Source organism: Maylandia zebra, unplaced genomic scaffold (assembly GCF_041146795.1).
Source record: "Maylandia zebra isolate NMK-2024a unplaced genomic scaffold, Mzebra_GT3a scaffold11, whole genome shotgun sequence".
Classification (NCBI taxonomy): Eukaryota; Metazoa; Chordata; class Actinopteri; order Cichliformes; family Cichlidae; genus Maylandia; species Maylandia zebra.
The window spans coordinates 2,030,001-2,054,155 of record NW_027490041.1 but is presented as its reverse complement, the minus strand read 5'-3'; the positions used below and the strand labels follow the sequence as shown (position 1 = coordinate 2,054,155).

The 24,155-nt window shown below is 43.0% G+C and overlaps 1 protein-coding gene and 2 long non-coding RNA genes across 3 annotated transcripts in view; 1 reads left to right on the top strand and 2 right to left on the bottom strand.

Annotated features, from left to right (window-relative positions):
- Positions 1-24,155, top strand: part of LOC143415910 (uncharacterized) — a 366,388-nt gene that overhangs the window by 100,568 nt on the left and 241,665 nt on the right. The gene's annotated exons all lie outside the window — the stretch shown is intronic.
- LOC143416047 (histone-lysine N-methyltransferase set-1-like) lies at positions 3,873-7,214 on the bottom strand. Its single transcript, XM_076881413.1, has 5 exons — positions 6,694-7,214; positions 5,880-6,000; positions 5,634-5,796; positions 5,323-5,515; positions 3,873-4,001 (listed from the first exon to the last, which is right to left on the bottom strand). Exons 1-5 carry the CDS (start codon positions 6,730-6,732, stop codon positions 3,873-3,875), a joined length of 645 nt encoding a protein of 214 aa, XP_076737528.1. The 5' UTR covers positions 6,733-7,214.
- LOC143415899 (uncharacterized) lies at positions 10,477-12,410 on the bottom strand. Its single transcript, XR_013096326.1, has 2 exons — positions 11,936-12,410; positions 10,477-11,610 (listed from the first exon to the last, which is right to left on the bottom strand). It is a non-coding gene; the product is annotated as an uncharacterized LOC143415899 (long non-coding RNA).

Below are 24,155 nucleotides of genomic sequence, written 5' to 3'. Positions count from 1 at the left end.
GTTGCTGAGCTTTTGCTCCCCTCCTTTTGAATCTGAGGAGCAGAGGAGGGTGCATTCTCTTTGTCCGGTGCGTGCGCTACGCACCTACATTGAGCGCACTCGGGATGTGCGTTTGTGTGACCAGTTGTTTGTCTGCTTCGCTAATCCGAATAGGGGTAGAGCTCTGTCCAGACAGAGGCTGTCCCACTGGATTGTAGAAGCTATCTCGCTGGCATACAGCACCGGAGGTTTTGCGTTGCCCCACGGGGTGGGAGCTCATTCCACCAGGGGGATGGCGACCTCATGGGCTCTTTTTAGAGGGGTGCCTGTGGCTGATATTTGTGCAGCGGCTAATTGGGCGTCGCCGCACACTTTTGTGCGGTTTTATCGGTTGGACGTTACAGCCCCTTCGGTGGCTCATGCTGTCCTTTCTGCTGGGTCTACCACTCACTAAGGATGTGGTGGTCCCGTTCCGGTTCGGTGGCTGCTCTGCGGGGCGTGTATATAGGTCCCATACTTATGTGTTGTACCGAGTGAATCGACTGAAAGGGAACGATTAGTTATGTCTATAACTTCTGTTCCCTGAAGGAGAGGAACGAGGTACAACACAGGGTGGCCCCACTGAGCAGTTGGCTCGGTGAAGAGCGGCTATCGAACTGAGGGATGACGGTGATGGCAGCGGCTATATGTGCGGGCGGGGCCTTGCGCGTGTCATCACACGTCATCTGCCGTAAAGGCGTGAATAAAGGTTTCTTCAGCCAGGACACGCGAGGGCGTGATATCCCATACTTATGTGTTGTACCTCGTTCCTCTCCTTCAGGGAACAGAAGTTATAGACATAACTAATCGTTTTGGGGCCTATACCAGCTACCATAGGGCAGTACAACCTGGACAGATCGCCAGTCTAACATGGAAGGACAAGCATTTGCATTCACACCAAAGGGCAGTTTTGAATCACCAGTTAACCTAACCCCATAAGCTACATCTTTGGACTGTGGGAAGAAGCCAGAGTACACAGCCAGAGAGAGCCCATGCATTACAGCAGTAAAAAGTGCCTAAAACAAGTTAAGAAGTTGTATAGTACTATCTATCTTAATGTTCAAGCCTGAGTTTCAAACCACATAGAAACAAAGCACATGTAGTCAGTTCTGCATGCTGTAGGTCAAACTGTCAAGAAATACGAGAAGACCCCTCCTAAAACCAGAGTGATGTCACCATGAAGCAAACTTTGACGGAGTCTCCCAATAACAGTGTGGTCCTCCTAAGTCACATTTGGGTGGTTAACACACACACACACACACTCAGATGTTATCCAGACTTGCACTTTGAAACAATGAAAAGGACCTACAAGCCACAGTCCATGTAAATCACATCACACCCAGGTGACTGCCAAACACAAACACACACACAGCATCCATAAAGAATGATGATAGATTAAATTATTAGTTCATTAAGTGGTACACTGGATTATATTTACCCTTTCAGGCTCTGGATGTTTCAGGTCCAGATCATTGTTTGGAAAGCTGTTTGGTTGCGGCTTTAGGCAGCTCACAGTCTTCTGAATCTGGCTGGTCTCAGTCTTCGTGTGTAACAGATAGAGAATGAAGACAAAAGAACAGTAATCTGACAGTTACTAAAAATGCATCACTCAAGAGGATGAATAGACCATTTCACTATCGGCAAATAGCGTAAGGTACACATCGTGCATGAGAAACATTCATTAAAATCTGTCCTAGGTCAATGTTACCTCTTCAAAATCTTGCACTGAAGAAGAATGCATGGCTTCTGAGCCTTGCTGAGGCATTTCTTCATCAAGATCCTGCAACAAAGAAAAGATGGCACAAAGATTAGACCAAGTGCTCTTCTTGCAACTGTACTGGGCAGTCCTGTGCTTCTGTCTTTAATTTGCATGTGTGTGTGTGTGTGTGTGTGTGGGGGGGGGGGGGGGGGGGGGGGGCTTTCCACTCAAGAAATGTTTTCTTCTGAAAAAAATACTGGCTACAATAATTAACAACTGATTCCTTTGCAATCATCCATCCTCTTCCACTTATCCTTATCAGGATTGTGGGGTAGCAGTTTTGGGGCCTATACCAGCTACCATAGGGCAGTACAACCTGGACAGATCGCCAGTCTAACATGGAAGGACAAGCATTTGCATTCACACCAAAGGGCAGTTTTGAATCACCAGTTAACCTAACCCCATAAGCTACATCTTTGGACTGTGGGAAGAAGCCAGAGTACACAGCCAGAGAGAGCCCATGCATTACAGCAGTAAAAAGTGCCTAAAACAAGTTAAGAAGTTGTATAGTACTATCTATCTTAATGTTCAAGCCTGAGTTTCAAAAAATTTCAACATAGAAACAAAGCACATGCAGTCAGCTCTGCATGCTGTAGGTCAAACTGTCAAGACATACGAGAAGACCCCTCCTAAAACCAGAGTGATGTCACCATGAAGCAAACTTTGACGGAGTCCCCCAATAACAGTGTGGTCCTCCTAAGTCACATTTGGGTGGTTAACACACACACACACACACACTCAGATGTTATCCAGACTTGCACTTTGAAACAATGAAAAGGACCTACAAGCCACGGTCCATGTAAATCACATCACACCCAGGTGACTGCCAAACACACACACACACGGCATCCATAAAGAATGATGATAGATTAAATTATTAGTTCATTAAGTGGTACACTGGATTATATTTACCCTTTCAGGCTCTGGATGTTTCAGGTCCAGATCATTGTTTGGAAAGCTGTTTGGTTGCGGCTTTAGGCAGCTCACAGTCTTCTGAATCTGGCTGGTCTCAGTCTTCGTGTGTAACAGATAGAGAATGAAGACAAAAGAACAGTAATCTGACAGTTACTAAAAATGCATCACTCAAGAGGATGAATAGACCATTTCACTATCGGCAAATAGCGTAAGGTACACATCGTGCATGAGAAACATTCATTAAAATCTGTCCTAGGTCAATGTTACCTCTTCAAAATCTTGCACTGAAGAAGAATGCATGGCTTCTGAGCCTTGCTGAGGCATTTCTTCATCAAGATCCTGCAACAAAGAAAAGATGGCACAAAGATTAGACCAAGTGCTCTTCTTGCAACTGTACTGGGCAGTCCTGTGCTTCTGTCTTTAATTTGCATGTGTGTGTGTGTGGGGGGGGGGGGGGGCTTTCCACTCAAGAAATGTTTTCTTCTGAAAAAAATACTGGCTACAATAATTAACAACTGATTCCTTTGCAATCATCCATCCTCTTCCACTTATCCTTATCAGGATTGTGGGGTAGCAGTTTTGGGGCCTATACCAGCTACCATAGGGCAGTACAACCTGGACAGATCGCCAGTCTAACATGGAAGGACAAGCATTTGCATTCACACCAAAGGGCAGTTTTGAATCACCAGTTAACCTAACCCCATAAGCTACATCTTTGGACTGTGGGAAGAAGCCAGAGTACACAGCCAGAGAGAGCCCATGCATTACAGCAGTAAAAAGTGCCTAAAACAAGTTAAGAAGTTGTATAGTACTATCTATCTTAATGTTCAAGCCTGAGTTTCAAAAAATTTCAACATAGAAACAAAGCACATGCAGTCAGCTCTGCATGCTGTAGGTCAAACTGTCAAGACATACGAGAAGACCCCTCCTAAAACCAGAGTGATGTCACCATGAAGCAAACTTTGACGGAGTCCCCCAATAACAGTGTGGTCCTCCTAAGTCACATTTGGGTGGTTAACACACACACACACACACACACTCAGATGTTATCCAGACTTGCACTTTGAAACAATGAAAAGGACCTACAAGCCACGGTCCATGTAAATCACATCACACCCAGGTGACTGCCAAACACACACAGCATCCATAAAGAATGATGATAGATTAAATTATTAGTTCATTAAGTGGTACACTGGATTATATTTACCCTTTCAGGCTCTGGATGTTTCAGGTCCAGATCATTGTTTGGAAAGCTGTTTGGTTGCGGCTTTAGGCAGCTCACAGTCTTCTGAATCTGGCTGGTCTCAGTCTTCGTGTGTAACAGATAGAGAATGAATATACAGTGCATTTTTGAAGAGGCTTTTGAAACATTAAATAAACTGTATGAGAAAGATAAGTTTCAAGCTATTGTCTTTAAAATATTCACTGTCATGTATAGAGAATTTAAGGCCCTATGATTAAGAGACAAATAGTCAGTGTGATTTCTTTATTTTTTAAGCCATTGCTAAAGGAGTAAAACAATCACCTGTAGCAGCAACGAACTGTCACTAGGGCCCATTTATCTTCAAGGGACAAAATTTAAAATGAATCTAACTAAAGAGGCTACACAGCAAAATCTCCAGTGTTAAATTAACACTAGAGAGTGTCTATATGGGTCCACACAACACTGTTGAGTGTTGAATTAACACTTTTGACAGTGTTATATGTTTAAAAGTAACCTAGTCAGTTTTGAAGATTAACAAAGACTAACACTGAGCAGTGCTGATTTTCTAACACTGGAATATTTCTAACATTTTGAGTTATTTTCCAGTGTTAGAAAATCAGCACTGCTCAGTGTTAGCCATTGTTAATCTTCAAAACTGACTAGGTTACTTTTAAACATATAACACTGTCAAAAGTGTTAATTTAACACTCAACAGTGTTGTATTTAACACTCAGAGGTGTGGACCCTTATAGACACTCTCCAGTGTTAATTTAACACTGGAGATTTTGCTGTGTAGAATCACATTAAACATCAATCACTGTTAAAATTTAGAAACCGAAAGCCATTTTTTATTTCTGCATACCTGCTGATATTTTTTTAGTGCTTTTAGAGGGCTTTGATGTGGCAGCCATCACAATTGCCTGTTTTCCATTAGTACCTACCCCTGTTTTTCCAGTAGGTTATAGTACCATGTAGTTTTTCAGTAACTACTGCACCAAGGTTCCAAGTGATCCAAAGTGATCAGAAAATTTGACATAGACTGAATGCCACCAGGTGGCTGGTCAATGGTGTCACTCGATAAGTTATGAGTGCGCCTCCTTCGTGAAAATCCAAGCCATCATTTTTGAAACTCTGAAATGTTTGAAATAGCGACCAAAATTAACAGCGTGATCCCTGAATTGAACACTAAAGTATAGACTGAGCAGCAGGCATTTTGTCACCTTGACGTCCATGCTTGCTGTGGCATTTATATCACTGGATGCTCGGCTGCATTGCTATAGTTACCCCAGGCACAGTAGGTGATACTCAATTTCAGTGAAAAACTAGATGCCCTAAGTCACGTTAAGCCAATTTGAGTAGGTACAAATGTAAAAATGGCTTAGGGTATGCAATTTATCAGTTCCAAAAAGTACAATTGTAGAAATACCTTGCATCTCCAGAGCCAATCCGAGTCACCATAATTATAGTCTATTTCTTCGCCTGGACTTATGTCTCTGCTTGCAAATAAGCATAGATGGGGCTTTCCATTGATATTTAATATTTTCATCTTAGCACTTGGACTGATGTGGTTGTCGTTGACAAGTCTGCCTAATGACCCATCTTCTTGAGATGCATCCACACTGTGGGGTTAGGCAAAAAAGTATTAGCTTAACTAGTTAGTTAGGAAGCTTTTTTTTTCATAAATCAAAAGCAATGTGTCATTTAATCTTAATCAAACTACACTGATATAATACGCACCACCAGAGTTTTCCATCAAACTTGAATTCAAACATGAACACCTTCAGGCTGTCATGATAAACTCTGTGTCTCCGCTCACATTCTTCTTTTGTTATGAGTTTACCTCTGTATTCCAAAAGAAAGTCTCCTTTTTGGAATGGAACAGTCGTGAAAATGCCCCGACCTGAATTGCAGAGGCATACCAAGTGAGTGACAAAAGACAAAGTGACAAACTCCAAATCTAATCCAAACTAAAGACCAACTTACCTTTGAAGGCATTTATGTAGTGGATATCAAGTCCCAGTTTGTCCCTTCCAGCAGAAACATGACAGACTGCATCCTCCCGTGGAGGAATGCGTCTCCTTCGCATGTTCTCCTGTACGATTGGCTGTATTACCAAAGCATATAAAGTATTACGATTATCGTCATCATTGTCATCATCATCAGTAGTAGCAGAACTAGCAGTAGTGTAGTTTACAGCATAAACACAGCTGACTTATTCATAGTGCTAATTTATGCCTTCTTTTAAAATGTTAAAGGCCTAGTACTCAAAATGGCGACATGTGACATTTCTGTAATGGCGACTGCAGAGAGTGATACAAGTACTGAGAAAGCTTAGGCATCAAAACTGTAAGAAGTTTTTTCTTCAGGCATATAAATAAATACACGACTAAATACACTTATACCCTTGCTTTTATTTTAGGGCTGTCAGCAGAATGACAGACATTGGACAAACTGCCCGAAATTAGCTAACAGCGACATCAGGGATTTTGACTCAGACTGCGCTGGTTTAATTGTTAATCGCGTTAGTCGCGATGTCGGCATTAACACGTTTAAGCCACAATAATGCTTTAACACCGAGTAAATCCTAACACGGGTTAGCCCGCTTTATCGCGTTGACGCGGTTAGTCGTCAGCCCTATTTTATTTACTCAATGACAAACGCTGGGGCCGTTTTACTTCTTCAAAGACTCACTAACAGTCCATAAAGCATAAATTAAACCAGTTTAATATAGGCCTGTGCACCTATAATTTCATATAGTATTAAAGTCATGGTGCATTTTACATTAAAAAAGGCTTACCTTTGTGTTTTTAATCCGTCTTCGTATTGCCGTCGACATACACTTGTTAAAGGGCACGCGCGCGAAAGTTGTGGCGCCGTTTCCTGTAGGTACCGCCTATATATATAGCCTACCAATCACAATGACTTCCGGCCGTGTGTATTGAAAATGTGTATTAAATTGCAGTACCTACACACATCCACTCTAACTCGAAACGTCGCTGTGCAATACACTGGAATACACAAAAATCAGGTGAGGGGTATAGGTGGACTTTTAAGAAAATCAGAAAATCTTTTAATTATAGTTTAATAAATGAATTTACACTACAGTTTAAGCAAATACAGGTCAAAAGATAAATAATGACCTCATAAGAAGTAGAAAAAATTATTATTTAGACACTTAAAAATGCATTTACAAGTCATGTTTTAGGGGGACACATGAATACACAGCAAAAAGTCGAAATGTCCCCGGAGCCCAGGTACAGCGCAGGTCAAATGTCAATCCATACCACATAGACGCACTCACACACACACACACACACACACACACACACACAAATTCTCACATAACACACACACACACACATTCTTACAGAAGTTCACACATATACCGTATTTTCACGACCATAAGACGCACTGTACTAAAAGGCGCAGTCTCAGTTATGTGTGCCATTACTGTATTTAACACACACATAAGGCGCACTGGATTATAGGGCGCATACAAGTACCATATGCGTATTTAAAAATAAAGCGGGAGCAAACCTGAGTTCGGTACCTTACTCACATTTCTATTACCGGTAATCGTCATCATCAACAACAACACACAAGCATACAAGTGTGCATATTTAAAAATAAAGCAGGAGCAAAACAAAGTTTGGTACTCACATTTTTATCATCAAACCCATCGAAGTCCTCATCCTCTGTGTCTGAATTGAACAGCTGCGCTAAATCTCCATCAAACATGCCAGGTTCACTTTCTTCACTGTCAGAGTCACTTTCCGTGCCGTGCGGCTCCTCGGAAATGATGGCGGCTTTTGCGAAAGCTCGAACAACAGTGCCAGCAGACATGTTAGCCCAAGCATCTACAATCCATTGGCAAATTGTGGCGTAACTCGCCCGGCGCTGCCTTCCACTCTTGGTGAAACTGTGGTCTCCATCGGTCATCCATTGCTCCCAGGCCGCTCGCAGCCTTACTTTGAACACCGATGTCCAGCGGTTGGAGTTCCTTTGTCAGGCCTCCCGGAATGACAGCAAGCTCACAGTTCATTTGTTTCACTAGTTTTTTCACATCGGCTGTGAGGTGGGCACGCATAGAGTCACAGATTAAGAGCGATGGTGATGCGTGGAAAAAACCACCTGGTCTCCTTACATACACCTCCCTCAGCCACTCTTTCATCATTTCCTCATCCATCCAGCCCTTTTCATTTGCCTTAATGATGATTCCTGCTGGAAACTTCTCTTTAGGCAAAGTCTTTCGCTTAAAAATCACCATAGGCGGCAGTTTCTGTCCATTAGCATGGCAGCCAAGCACAACAGTAAAAAAAGACTTTTCATACCCGTTGTGCGTATCGCTACCGTGCTGGTCCCCTTCTTCTCCACAGTGTGACTCACCGGGATGTCGAAAGTGAGCGGGACCTCGTCCATGTTTGTGATGTGGCTGGGCTGGATGTGTTTGTCGCCGATGTGTTTGCTGCAGTAGGAGCGGAAGATGGCCAGCTTTTCCTTATAATCCGCTGGAAGTTGCTGCGCTACCGTAGTCCTGGTCCGGAGGGAAAAATGGCACCGTTTCATGAAACGAAAGCACCAAGACGGACCTCCTTGGAAATGTTCAATGTTCATCTCTTCAGCTAGTGAAACTGCTTTTAGCCGAATGGTGACCGTCGAAACGCTTCTCCCGCTCGTTCTTTGCTCGATGATCCACCGCTCGAGTCTTTCCTCCAACTCGGGCCACCTCGCCTTATGTCCGCGGAAACTCAGCTGCGTTTTCTTGACCTGTCGGAGCTTGTTTTCCAGCTTCCTCTACTTGCGAACCATCGATTCGTTAATCTTAAATTCTCTCGCCGCTGCTCGATTTCCATGTTCCTCCGCGTAGCTGATGGCCTTCAGTTTAAACTGTGCTTCGTAAGCGTGTCTCTTTGCCATTTTCAGGGTTGTTAAAACAACGATGTCCTGCATAATGCACATACCTGTTCTTTTATACAGGTATGTGCAATAAAGTCAACGCACACACTTCACCCTTTAGCGTTCTCATGGTGTTCTCTACTACGTCCTCCTTACAATACAAAGGGCGCACTGCGCTATAGGGCGCGCCGTACTTTTTGAAGAAAAAGACTTTTAAGTGCGCCTTATGGTCGTGAAAATACGGTATACATTTACATACAGTGACTTGTCTTTGTAACCAAAGGGGGTTGCAAGGGGAGGTGTCTTGTAAACTATTGTTTGAAGTTTGTCAATAAAAGGCAGCGAGAGGAGGCCATCATCAGGGTCATTGTCGTGCTAGACACAGATGAGAGGCCTCCCTTGCGCAAGTAATCGATCGATCGACTGTCTTGTTTTCTTCATGATGAATAAGTCTCTAGAATTAGCGGGGCTTGTGGAAACACAGACCCAACAGAAAACTTTAACCTTGTAGACTTCATTATGTTCCAGCTGCTCTACAGACGCTGTGACCTCGAACTTAAGCAGGTCGTAAAGTATGTGCAGCTCAATAACTTCATAATCAGACCCTGTGGTATTTAGGCAGCAGAACAACTAAGAATAACAACTACAAATAATGTTTTTAGGTTTCTGTTGTACTGCAAGGTTCTGTACAGGAGAACCAAACCAAGAGCAAATATTACGTCTCATTTACACCTGAGCACGAAGAGCCATCAACATTTAGCAAATTGAATCATCTTTGTTTAGATGCAAGAAGAATCATATAGAAATGAAAAAGTAGAAATAGAAATCCAGAGCAAAGATATCCTCTAATTCAGCGTAGCACATGTGCAGCTGCTGCGATTCACGTAAGCATTCGGCTCGTCGCTGTTGCAGATTTTTCTCTCGCTGTTCTGGCTCACAGCGCTGCAAACACAAAAATAAATATCCCCAAAGGTGTGAAAGGGAGCTAATTAGTAAGAGTATTGTTACTCTCCGCAGGAGTAGTCCAGCAGTAGAAATCAGTCCAATAACAAGGTGTGTAACATCTAGCAGGGTGACAGAAAAACCCAGGGTAACTTCTAAGGACCTCAACGTCTCTCTCACATTGTGTTTTTTAAACATGCTTCCATTTGTCACTTCAGTCTTTACTCTGAAATACAGGAAGAGAAATCATGGCTGAAACAATTTCTCATGAAACCAGGGGTGTGGTCCAACAGTCAGTTTGGTGAGGAAGGTTCCTAACTGAGAGAAGTGACCCAGAAGTATCTGTGTAGCAGCCACAATGAATCCAGATCATGAGCTTTATTAACTGATCAAAGTCTCTTCTTTCATCTTCTGTATCATTCAGTTTGCATTGGTAATGCCCATTATTGTAACGCTTTTTTAAGACCAGCAAAACTTTATTTCACTTTAGGTTAGCTGGGATAAGTGATGGATGGAGGGAATTTTACTTCAGCCACAGAAATCCTAAACAGGAAGGAGGAGCAGAGTTACAGTGGATCACTATCCAGCAGGGAAACAAGGTTTATTTCAATTTCTTGGCCATGAGTGAGATTTACTGAGTGGGCAAATTAGGGAGACGACACCATCAGATCCTGAGCCCTCCATGTGTTAATCAAGAGACGGCTGCTGTGCTACATCCATAAATAATGAATAAATTAGGAGCTAAAGCTGAAAGGACAGTTTATTTATACCATCTTCACGTGAACACATTCAAGAACATCACAGATGAAGAAACATTAAAAACTTCCACACTACATAAAGCAAGAAAAATGGTTTTTCTTTCAGGTGGTTTCAGAAAAACAGAAACATCAAACAGCTCCAAGACTCTCTTTGAAAGAACTAAAAACCTTTGTTCTCATGGTCCAATCATGAGTGAACTCCCCGATGAAGCCTTGTGTGCTAAAACATGTCAGAGTTTTAAAGGTTAAACATGAGTTTCCAAAACGTTTTGCTGGAGAACAATGAACTATTTGACTGAGTTTCAATCATTTACAGACGAGCAAAACCAGGACAGAGAAAAAAGGACAAAACTGACTCAGTAAAACACAGAAAAGAAGATCCCATGTAGATCTGTATTATGTAGAAGTTCAGCCCAACAACCAGTTCAGTTCAACACAAGTTTAAATGATTCTATCTGAACTCTGTGGAGCCTGATCTCAAGCTTTTTGAGTCTGACACAGAAACCAGAGGATCTTTCTGTGTCTTCAGATTCACTGTGATCCAGTGATGGGAGTGATTTCAGCCCTGAGTGATCACGCTGATGTTTGCACAGAGCAGACAATGAGGTGAATGTTTGGGCACATTGGTAACAGTGAAACAGTTTATTAGTAACGTGGGATCGTTTGTGTGCAGAGTATGAACTGAGATTCCTGAAGCTCTTGTCACACTGGTCACAGCTGTAGTTTCCTTCCATGTGTGCACGTTCATGAATGTTACGAGTACTTGAATGTGAGAAGCTTCTGTCACAGTGTCTGCACTTGTGTGGTTTCTCTCCTGTGTGGACTCGTTTGTGTGTTTTAAGCTGATCTGCAGTGGTGAAGGATGACCCACACTGATCACAGAGGTGCTTTTTAACCCCACTGTGAATCAGTTCATGTTGTTTTAACTCACTTGGTGTGGTGAAGCTTCTCCCACATTCTTTGCAGTATTTCAGTTTGTCTCCAGTGTGTCTACGTTGATGTCTTTTTAGGGTCTTTTGCTGACTGAAAGTTTTTCCACAGAGGTCACAATGAAAGTCTTTCCCACCACCACAGTGATGACAGGGTTGAGAACTGGATCCATCTGTGTCGCTCTGCTTCTAAACAAAGACACAAAGACAGTGTAAGTCAGTCCTTCAACATTTGTATCCTGAACGTCGCCTGAAATAAAGAGCATCTCTGCAGACGTCCAACTACATTTGACTGTTTCAGTTAACACACTCAGTTTACTGGGCTGCAATAACTACAATACTACCACCATAATACTACAGTAATACTAAAATCATAACTGAAAGGAAAATCTGAATAATCACTCAGAGCTGCTTTTCCATGCAGTACAATTGCTAACATGCTAACACAGTTTAATGAGCAGAGTTGTTCCAAACAGTCAGGCTAAAATGACAAGATAACAATATAAATACATACCTCACAGTAGCTGCACTTGTAGAGTCTCTTTCTGGTGTGGATCTGTTGGTGTTCTCTCAGGTGATGTGGAGATTTAAAAGTCTTCTCACACAGGTCACATTGATAAGGTCTCTCCTCAGTGTGGGTAAACATGTGTTGTTGTAAGTGTGCGTCTGTTGTAAAGTATTTGCCACACTGTTCACAGCAGTACACATCATGTCTGGTGTGAATGCGTAGGTGTGCATTTCGGTACCCTCTCCGGCTGAAAGTTTTTCCACACTCGTCACAGCTGTATGCCTTAATTCCAGAGTGGGTAACTAGATGACTCTGTAAGTGGCTACTTTGAGTAAAAGCTCTGCCACACTGATCACAGCTGTATGCCTTAATTCCAGAGTGGGTAACTAGATGCCTCTGTAAGTGGCTACTTTGAGTAAAAGCTCTGCCACACTGATCACAGCAGTATGCCTTAATTCCAGAGTGGGTAACTAGATGACTCTGTAAGTGGCTACTGTGAGTAAAAGCTCTGCCACACTGATCACAGCTGTACGCTTTAACTCCACTGTGGATGAGTTGGTGTTGTTTTAGGGAACGCTTCCAGGAAAAAGACTTCCCACACAAGTCACAGCTGAACGGTCTCTCTCCAGTGTGGATGACCTGATGCTGTTTTAGTTTAGCCCTCACAGTAAAACCCTTCCCACACTCGTCACAGGTGTGTTTTTTCTCTCCCTTTCTTCTGTGAGGTTTGTCGGCCTCCTGAGAGCGCTGACTTCTGGCTCCATGTTGGTCCTGCAGTGACAGAGATACAAACAGAGGCAGTGAGTGAAATGCAGTCGTGGAACAAACTCAACCTTCAAACTCCATTAACACTAGTTTTAAACCTGAAGGTGGAGCGTGGCACCAAACACCTTAAAGGTCTCTTATCCCCACCTGCTGGTAGTTCTAACACATTACATCCAACCTGCTGTTAAAGATAATTCATGACTGTTCAAACACTAAAATCACACACACACACACACACACACACACAATTTTATAAATTAGATTATTTTGTTGTTTCCTATTACATATTTATATAATTTGTATAGATTTATACTGAATTATTCAGTGATAATAAATCCTATGTTTGTTTATTCTAAAGGAACCCCGTTAGCTTCCACAACAGATGTTGCTCGTCTTCCGTCAAATACTCACATAAAATATTACACAATAAAGTGGATTCAAGATATCCACATAATTTCACTCTTACATCCACAGTGAGGTTTCACAATTGTTCAAATATAAGCAATCAATAATAATAATAATAATAATAATATTTCTCTGTCAGCCTTCTCGGTTACGAATAGTCTTCTGCTCCTCTGTCATGCGGCGTCCCACAGGGCTCAATTTTAGGGCCACTGCTCTTTTCACTGTATCTATTGCCTCTGGGTTCTATCCTTAGAAGGCATGGGATCTCATTTCATTGTTATGCCGATGACTGCCAACTTTATTTGCCACTAAAACACAAGGATGGCATCTCCATAAAACCTCTCTTGACATGTCTAGATGACATTAAAGCTTGGTTGGTTCTAAACCACCGTGCAGCACGGTGGCATGGTGGTTAGCACTGTTGCCGCACAGCAAGAAGGTCCTGAGTTCAATTCCAACATCAGGCCGGGGTCTTTCTGTGTGGAGTTTGCATGTTCTCCCCGTGTTTGCGTGGGTTCTCTCCGGGTACTCCGGCTTCCTCCCACTGTCCAAAGACATGCAGCTTGTGGGGATAGGTTAATTGATTAATCTAAATTGCCACTAGGTGTGAATGTGAGTGTGAATGGTTGTCTGTCCTTGTGTGTTGGCCCTGCGACAGACTGGCGACCTGTCCAGGGTGTACCCTGCCTCTCGCCCTATGACAGCTGGGATAGGCTCCAGCGCCCCCCGCGACCCTGAAAAGGATAAGCGGAAGCGAATGGATGGATGGATGGTTCTAAACTTTTTACATTTTAATGAAAAGAAAACAGAGCTGTTGGTGTTTGGACCCACTGGTCCCTGTGAGTCCTCCCCTGTTGTTTTAGGATCCCTGGAAGTCTATTTTAAATCTGTTGTTACTGACCTTGGTTTTAAGTTGGACAGTGATTTTAAATTGGACAACCAAATCAGAGCAGTGGTGAAGTCCAGTTTTTATCATTTAAGGCAACTGGCAAGAGTAAAATCTTTTCTTTCGAGGCAGCACCTTGAAACAGTGATCCATGCTTTTATTTCTTCCCGCCTGGACGACTGTAACTCACTTTATGTGGGGGTCAGTGAGTCGTTGCTCTCACGTCTGCAGCTGGTTCAAAATGCGGCTGCACGACTCCTAACAGGAACTTAAAAAAGAGAGCATATAACCCCCGTGCTAGCCTCTCTGCACTGGCTGCCTGTGTCCTTTAGAGTTCATTTTAAAATTCTTATGTTTGTTTTTAAATGCCTTCACAGTCTTGCCCCGCCTTACCTCTCTGAGCTTCTTCATCTCCACACACCCTGTCGGTCTCTCAGGTCAGCTGACCAGCTGCTCCTGGAGGTACCTAGATCCAGGAGGAAGCTCAGAGGGGCGGGGCCTTCTCTATTGTGGCTCCAAAGTTATGGAATCATTTGCCCATGCACGTTAGAGAGGCCCCTTCACTGTCCACTTTTAAATCACGTCTTAAAACCCACTTTTATTCCTTGGCTTTTAACCTCAGTGAGACTTAGTTTCTTTTTTAATTGAAGTAGTTATTTAATTAATGATTTCACTCTTCTTTTATTTGTGTTTTATTTATATCTCATGTAATTTTATTTTACAGTTCCAATGTACAGCACTTTGTGTCAGCTGTGGTTGTTTTAAAGTGCTTTATAAATAAAGTTGATGATGTTGATGATGAATATCAATAACATTGAGGAACATTACACAAATTTCAAAAACAAATCACGTCTTACAATATTTACAACAACTAAAAGCTCTGTAAATCGGCTTTTAAGTGTTCATTGAAGTTTTGAATAATTCTCTAATTTTTTAAGGCAACTTATTCCACTTAAAAGTTGCTCTAAATGTAACAGTTTTACAAAACGTTACTTTTAACTCGAGCATTTACTAAATTGCAGCTTGTTGAAAACTGTGTAATATGATGATGTATTTCATCTGGATACTGCAGCTGAGCAGAATAAATGTGGTGTGTTTAACAGAATTGCTTTCTTTAGAACTACAAGTAAGCCATAGAATATTTTAGCCTGTACAGGAAGCCAAGAAAGGTTATTATGCATGTTATCAATATTAGTATAGTATGAACATCTTCACACTAATCTGGACGCCTTATTCTGGACTAACTGAAGTCTGTTAAGATCTGTCTTATTAGCTGCTGACCAAATGATTGAACAATACTCCAGATGAGACATTACTAGTGCATTAATGACATCTTTCATAATGAAGAAGTGATACACAAAGAGCATTTCATAGCCATAGCTATGCCTTGTCGGCAGAGTTATGTGACATTAGTGATGTTTGTACTTTCAGCGTTAACTTGGTTTTAAAGCCTTTAAAATATACGCCGTTCAATAGTCGACCTTAATCTGACAGAGAATGTGATGATTTTGTGGATAATTAAAGTCAGTCATATATCCACAAACACAACAAGCTGAAAGTCAGTGATGCTGCTCGGTTTGCAGTCCTGAACATCACGGCACAAGCAGGATTCACTGCACCACCACAGACCTGTGATAGCACTATCCCCCTGCTGAACGAGCTGAACACTTTCTTTGCTCGCTTTGAAGTCCAAAACAGCACCACTGCACACACGACCCCACCCCCTCCTGGTGACCAGGTGATGACTCTGTCCCCGGACAGCGTGAGGAGATCCCTCAGCAGGATCAATGCACGTAAAGCTCCGGGTCCTGACAACATTCCTGGTCGTGTACTGAGAGACTGTGCAGTGGAACTCACTGATGTCTTCACAGACATCTTCAACATATCACTCATCCAGGCTGTCGTCCCCACATGTTTTAAAGCCACCACAATCATTCCGGTTCCAAAAAAGTCATCTCCCTCCTGCTTTAATGACTACCGTCCTGTTGCACTTACTCCCATCCTGATGAAGTGCTTCGAACGACTAGTCATGCAGCACATCAAGACTGTCCTGCCCCCCTCCCTGGATCCCTTCCAGTTTGCGTATCGGCCCAACCGCTCAACCGATGATGCCATCTCCACTGCACTCCACTCGGCACTCACACACCTGGACAAAAAAGACTCATATGTTCGAATGCTGTTCATAGATTTCAGTTCAGCATTCAACACTATAATCCCCCAACAGCTCACTCAAAAACTGGTCCAGCTGGGGCTCAACACCTCACTGTGCAACTGGCTGTTGGATTTCCTCACCAGAAGACCTCAAGCAGTACGGGTCGGCAGTAATACATCCAGCACCATCATTTTAAACACGGGGGCCCCGCAGGGATGCGTGCTGAGCCCCCTCCTCTTCACTCTGCTGACCCATGACTGCACTCCATCATACAGCTCCAACCTCTTCATCAAGTTTGCGGACGACACAACGGTGGTGGGTCTCATTAGCAACAGGGATGAGACCGACTACAGAAGTGAGGTGAGACGCCTGGCCACGTGGTGTGCTGACAACAATCTCTCTCTGAATGTGGAGAAGACGAAGGAGATTGTTGTGGACTTCAGGAGAATGCACACCCAACATGCTCCTCTGACCATTGACGGAGCGTCTGTGGAGAGAGTGAGCAGCACCAAGTTCTTGGGTGTGCACATCACAGAGGATCTCTCCTGGACGTACAACACCACAGCACTGGCCAAGAAATCACAGCAGCGTCTCTTCTTTCTCCGCAAACTAAGAAGAGCAGGAGCACCAGCCCCCATCATGCACACTTTCTACAGAGGCACCATCGAGAGCATCCTGTCGAGCTGCATCACTGTGTGGTTTGGAGCCTGCAATGCGTCCTGTCATAGAACCCTCCAACGCATAGTGAGAGCTGCAGAGAGGATCATTGGTGTCTCTCTCCCCTCCCTCCAGGACATTTACAGCACCCGTCTCACTACAAAAGCCCTTTGCATAGCGGCTGATCCCACGCACCCAATGCAAAGCTTCTTCAAGCTGCTGCCGTCGGGGAGGAGACTGCGGAGTCTCCAGGCCAGGACCAGCAGGCTGAAGGACAGCTTCATCCATCAGGCTGTCAGGAAGCTTAACTCCCTCCCGATTCTGCCCCCTCTCCCCTCTCTCCTCCATGGTCTCACTGAACTCTGTCACACACACACTCACTCTCTGACGCACTCACTGGCCTGCACCAGTTACCAGTCACTTTGTGGAGCAGTGGACTGCCATTACCTCATAAGACTTTGTTGTTACACTATCTCTTACCGTACATTACTAAATCTCCATTTGCACTATTTGCACTACTCTGCCTGGTTTACACTCAATGTCATTTACCCTTACTTGAATATTGTATATTGTATAGGTTTCTTGGTATAATCGTATTGTATTTATTTAAATTTTTACTTTTTAATTATTTTACTTGCATTTCTTAATCACTCTCTTATATTTAAATGTTCTTTTGCTATTTCATCTAGGGTTTGAGAGTAACGAAATTTCTATTCTCTGTATGTCCTGTACATGTGGTAGAATTGACAAATAAAGTTGACTTTGACTGTTAATGTTAGCTGTGTTATATTGCTGCCTCTGTTCGGTGGTGTCGAGCCAAACGCACTTTAACGTGTGTTTGAACGAGCTGACGGTTCACTCGTTAAGCTGAAAGAAAGATGCTTTAATCACAGCAGTCACACATGTGTCCACTGCACCATCTGGAACTCTTCTTGTTTACACTCGTAATAACACAAACACTAAATCCTGCTTCTCTGGTGCTGTTGTGTAGCAGTGTGTACACCTGAGACTGTCACCTGTCTGTCTGTCCTGCACTCTCTCTCTGTTTCTTTCTCTCTGATTGTGGAATAAAAGTATGAACATGTGTTTATAAGTTACACTTGTGTTTGAATCCTGCAGCTTATCACACATTTGATTTCCATGTGTGACGACTGCAAGTGTCCAGAGTGAGGACAGACTGAGGGAGCCACTGCTGCACATCATCTGTGAGGCTTTGCAGCCCTGATGATCCACCAGGACAAACTCAGCAGTGTGTGAGGAAGAGGAGGAGGAAGAGCCAGCAGCAGCTGACAGATGGAGAGAATAGACAGACTGTTCCCTGTTTGTGAAGGACTGCTAGGAAAGTTTAACATAACTGTCTGTGCTGAATCAGTCTTATTAGGTAATGTTCAAATAATGTGATCATCCCAGTGTTTCCAGTGTGGGAGAAAGTACTCAGAGTACTCAGGGCCTTCAAGTTACACACTATGAAAGGCAGCAACAAGTTTAATGTTCAGAAACCTAAAGTCTGTATCAGCAGCAGAATGGAGCTAAAATAAATGCTGGTTTCAGTTCTATGAAGCTTTGAGTCTGTGAAGGTTCTCAGTCATCCAGGTCATCGTAGTCAAAGGAGCTTGCAAAGAAAAGCGTCTGGACTTCTTTAAGTTACTTGAAGACGTTTCACCTCTCATCTGAGAAGCTTCTTCAGTTCTCTCTCTTCACTTGCATACCCACCACGGAGGCCGTGGAGACTGTCAGAAAATGACTACAAGAAGACAGCTCCTTGGAGGACAGGACCAACTTCACAGCCGATCAGATCTGCACACTGTTAGACCTCTGCCTCACCACTACATATTTCAAATACAACGAAGGCTTTTACAGACAAAAACATGGCTGTGCCATGGGCTCCCCCGTGTCACCTATTGTAGCCAACCTTTACATGGAGGAAGTGGAAAGGAAGGCTCTTGGCTCTTTCAAAGGAAGAGTACCCAGCCACTGGTACAGATATGTGGACGACACCTGGGTCAAAATCAAGACACAAGAAGTGGAATCCTTCACTGCGCACATTAACGCTGTGGATAAAAACATCAAGTTCACCAGGGAAGACACAAAGGACAACTGTTTGCCTTTCCTGGACTGCGCTGTGCACATTGAAGAGAACGGCAACCTCAACATCGAAGTTTACCGGAAGCCCACACACACGGACCAGTACCTCCTCTTTGACTCCCATCACCCTCTGGAACACAAACTTGGAGTAATCAGGACCCTACACCACCGGGCAGAACATGTTCCCTCTAAGCCTGAAGGAAAAAAGAAGGAACACACACATGTAAAGGAAGCACTCAAAACGTGCGGCTATCCTAAATGGGCGTTCTTAAAGTCAGCAAAGAGGCACAGAAAAGAAGACCAGACACCAGCGAGGGAGGATAAGAAGGACAGACGCAACAACATTGTCATCCCCTATGTAGCCGGTGTATCAGAAAAACTCAGGAGAGTTTTCTCCAAGCATGACACCCCAGTGTACTTCAGACCCAGCAACACGCTCAGACAGAAACTGGTTCACCCGAAAGATAAAACGCCAAAACACAGACTTAACAATGTGGTGTTTGCTGTACAGTGCAGCGAGGAATGCTCAGACCTCTACATTGGAGAGACCAAACAGCCACTTCACAAGCGCATGGCACAACACAGAAGAGCCACCTCCACAGGACAAGACTCAGCAGTCCATCTGCATCTTAAGGATAAAGGACACTCTTTGAGGATGCCAATGTTCACATTTTGGACAGAGAGGACAGATGGTTTGAAAGAGGAGTGAAAGAAGCCATCTATCATCTATGTCCACTGTGAGCGACCATCTTTGAACAGAGGCGGGGTTTACGACACCAACTCTCTGCCATCTATAATCCAGTTTTGAGATCCCTTCCCAGACGCCTTAACGCCCACTCACATCCTGGGCCATCTGACCTCAGGAATTCGCATGATAAGGTGCGGCCAGGTTTCACAATGAACTCACCCGAAACTCTGGCTGATTGGGACCCACACCCAGTTTCACACCTTGGCTCAGGTGATTAGAGGATCATCAGGGGGTCCTTTTGTCCCTCTGTGGGGGGTCACTCCCACTAGGTTTATATCTGGGACTCTCCACCATTTGACCTAAGAACTGAAGAAGCTTCTCGGATGAGAGGTGAAACGTCTTCAAGTAACTTAAAGAAGTCCAGACGCTTTTCTTTGCAAGCTCCTTTGACTATGAAGCTTTGAGTATTTTGGATCAGTAGCTGCTGTGTTTGTTGCATCATATTGCTGTAACTGTTTATATGCTTTATATATTCTGAGCTAAGTTGATCTATAGTGTTACATCATATTCTATAAGGATGTTATGTGTTTGTAGACTTTCTGCCCAGTTTGACCCATTTAGCAGAAGTCAGCCTGTTTAAGGCTCTGATATCTATTCTGTGTGACTTAAACCAGTTATGACATGGTCTGATTTTCTCACCTAATAAAGGAATATTTCATATATCAGTCTACTCTTCATTCTATCAGACACAGTTATCACAGCTCCTACATTTGCTTTTTACACATATATGTAAGCATTGAGCCAAATTTAGTAATGCCAACAATATAATAACTATAATATTGGCCATATTATATTTACATTACCACAGTGAGATGACTTTAGTCTCATGAACAACATCAGCTAATTGTTATTTACAGCTAATCTTAAACGACTGTTCAGCACAGAAATGAAGCCCAACAATCATGTTTCACAGTCCTGTGGTCTCAGCCTCAGATACTCATCAAATCACACAGAGCTCATGTAGAAACAAATGAACTAAATATGTTCTCCTTCATTTCTGTCAAACAAAGCTGTATGAAACGTTTCCAGCTGTTAGTACATAAACACATAAACAACAGCTGCTTGTTTCAGTGAAAATACATTGATGGCTTTTTAATAAAGTTGTGCAGCTGTAAAGTATTTTGTCTGGTGTCAATTCTATCGTCAGCTACATCGTTATGGCAAATGTTCAAATGTATATGGTGATAAATATCTTTGGTCATATGGTCCTGCTCTGTCTGTCACCTTCTGTGTTGAGCTCATTGTTTCCTCTGTAGTGGCTGAGCTGAGTCCAAGTAGCTGAAAATGTTCCTCTGCTGCTCCGTCAGACTCTCCTCCTCCTGCTGATCAGCTGGGACACAAAACAGATCTTTGTTAGGCTCCACACTGCACTGAAGAGTCAAAGTGTCTCATATGTTCATCTGACAAGTAAAAGAACACATTTTTGTTTCCCGAGGTGGGCAACTTGTTGGAAACAAACACAAAAGCTTTGAGCACTGATACCTGCCATTGCTGCCATTGAAAGATGCAACGCCAGCAATGTGGATTGGTTTGAGTCTTGACAATCCACATTGCTGGCATCTTTCAATATGTTTGAATGCACCAGTGTAAGTGCAGCCACTCAGACTCAATGTGTTCATAGAAACAGGTGCACATGTGTCACGAGTTCATCCAGCAGTAGCTATGGCACTTGGCCACAGGGGGCAGCAGGGGACTGACCTGCATTTGAGACTGCTCCAGCTGCTCTGTGACAGTCAGTAGATCTGCTACAAATTGCAGATCATATGCAAGTTTTGGAAATGACATTATAAATATTCCTAACTTAGCCACGGCAGCCATGTTGATGTATTACCTATATTGGCTGAAAATGTTCATTTGCAGAGAAAAGACACAGGCAGACTGTGCTTACAGGACAACAACAACAACAACAATCTTTATTTATAGAGCACATTTAAAAACCAACGGCATGCCAAAGTGCTTAACATAGAACAAATTAACACAAGTATAATCAGAGTCATAAAAATAAAAGTGTAGAATTATGTTCACAGGAAAAAGCCACCAATAGAAAAAATATAACTACAGCACATAGCTATAGCACAATATAACTGTGCCATCAACACACAATGGGGATAAGACATACACAGCGCAAATAAAAAGCAAGATAGGAAAATTAGTAAAATAAATCACTGCAGACAAGGCCAGCATTTAACCAGTAGAAAACGCAAGATTAAACAAATACGTTTTAAGCCGTGATTTAAAAGATTGAATAGAGTCAGACGCCCGAATGCCAATGGGAAGGTTGTTCCACAACTCTGGTGCGGCCAGGGCAAACGCTCGATCACCTCTAGACTTCAGCCGAGATCTAGGCTGCACCAACAGTAACTGTGAGGATGATCTTAAAGCCCTAGCAGGAACATATAAGCTTAAGAGTTCCTTAAGATAGCTCGGTGCTGTGTTATTAGTGATTTTAAAAGTAAACAGCAGAATTTTAAATTGGATACGGTATTTCACAGGCAACCAGTGCAAATCAGCTAGGACGGGAGTAATGTGGGCAAACTTCTTAGTTTTGGTTAGAATGCGTGCAGCAGCATTTTGGACTGTCTGTAATCTATGGAGGAGGGAGAGTGGAGTCCAAAATAGAGTGAATTGCAGTAATCCAGCCTCGAAGTTACAAAGGCATGGATGAGTTTTTCCAGGTCTTTATGCGGGATATACTGCCTGGCCTTAGAAATAAGGCGGAGTTGGTATAAATTGGATCTAACAACAGCAGACACTTGTCTATCAAGTTTAAATGAGCTGTCAAGTAACACGCCCAAATTCCTAACAGTGTCGGAAAAGGAGCTAGTGAGAAAACCAAAAGCATCACGAAGTTTGGCACGAAGGACGTCACTGCCAAAGACCACAATTTCAGTTTTCTTATCATAAAGGATAAGAGTATTTGCCAGGAGCCATTGCCTGACCTCACACATGGACCCTCGAAAACTATTCAAGGACAAAGCTAGGTCATCATTTAACTCAAAGTAGATCTGAATGTCATCAGCATAATAATGAAAAGCGATGTGATATTTCTCAAAGATAGCGCTTAATGGAAGCATGTACAATGAGAACAGAGTAGGGCCTAACACAGATCCCTGAGGGACACCACAACAGACAGGTACAGCAGAGGAAGAGGAAGTGACCAAGTGAACCGAGGAGAGCCGATTGGACAAGTATGATTTAAACCAATCCAGGGCAACACCCTTGATGCCTACAGTGTGCTCAAGTCTCGCCAATAGGATTTTATGATCAATCATATCGAAAGCCGACGATAAATCCAATAGCACTAGGACCGAGGAGCGTCCATTGTCAGCCATTAGTAGAAGGTCATTGAGAACTCGGAGCAGCGCTGACTCAGTGCTATGATGTGGTTTGAAGGCCGATTGGAATTTAGCATTAATGCTATTCTCATCCAGGTAGGCCTGGAGTTGAAGCAACACTATCTTCTCAAGAATTTTGGCCAAGAACGGAAGCTTGGAAATCGGCCTATAGTTCGCATAATCATTATAATCGAGGTTCCTTTTTTTAAGAACAGGCTGAATTATAGCATGTTTAAAGGCTGATGGTACGCAACCAGAGAGCAAAGAAGAGTTCAAAAGGGACAATATACTAGGTCCAATTGCACTAAAACAGTCCTTAACTATACGAGATGGAAGAACATCATATACGAGATTAGTATTGTTCAGTTGTTCAACCAGACGCTTAAGAGTAGGGAGTGAAACGGGTTCAAACTGATAGAAGGAAGAGGAACAGTCAGGGGTAAACGCAGGGCCTGTCATTAAAGGAAGAGCAGATTTAAGAGATGAGACTTTATCTAAAAAATAATTTAAAAATTGTTCGCAAAGAACCGTGGAGCACGGCAGCGGCATAGTGGGGCAGGGGTTGACCACAGAGTTAAAAATTTTAAATAAAATTCGAGGATTGTTACCATTGGTAGAGATAATTTTTGAAAGAAAAGCTGCTTTAGCCATTTTGGCAGCAGTTTGAAACTTCAAGCGACTAGTACGTAGGATGTCGTAAGATGCCTGGAGTTTATCTTTCCTCCACCTTCTCTCATCCCGCCGACACGCACGTCGTAGAGCGCGAACAGAGTCACTTAACCAACATTGTGAGTAAGTTCTGGGGCGCTTCGTTTTAATAGGTGCCACAGTGTCGAGGATGGAGGAACATGTAGTTAACAGGGTATTGGCAAAATTCTCAACCATATGAGGGGTAAGACAATCTGACGTAATAGATGCAGAATACACAAAAGAAGCAGAGAATTTCACCACAGTATCAGCATTAACAGTACGCACATCACATAATAACGTTACATGTTATTATGTGATGTTACTGAAATCATCATGAATAACAGGAGTGGTGATTCCTGTAACTTTGTGTATATAATTTGGCATTTCTTACTGATGTAGGCCAAAAATAAATACATAAACTGAGCACCTGATGGCTTTGAACTTTTGTTGTCCATCTTCCATTGGTTTGAATTTTGCGCTCCAGTACAAACACAAATCCCCCA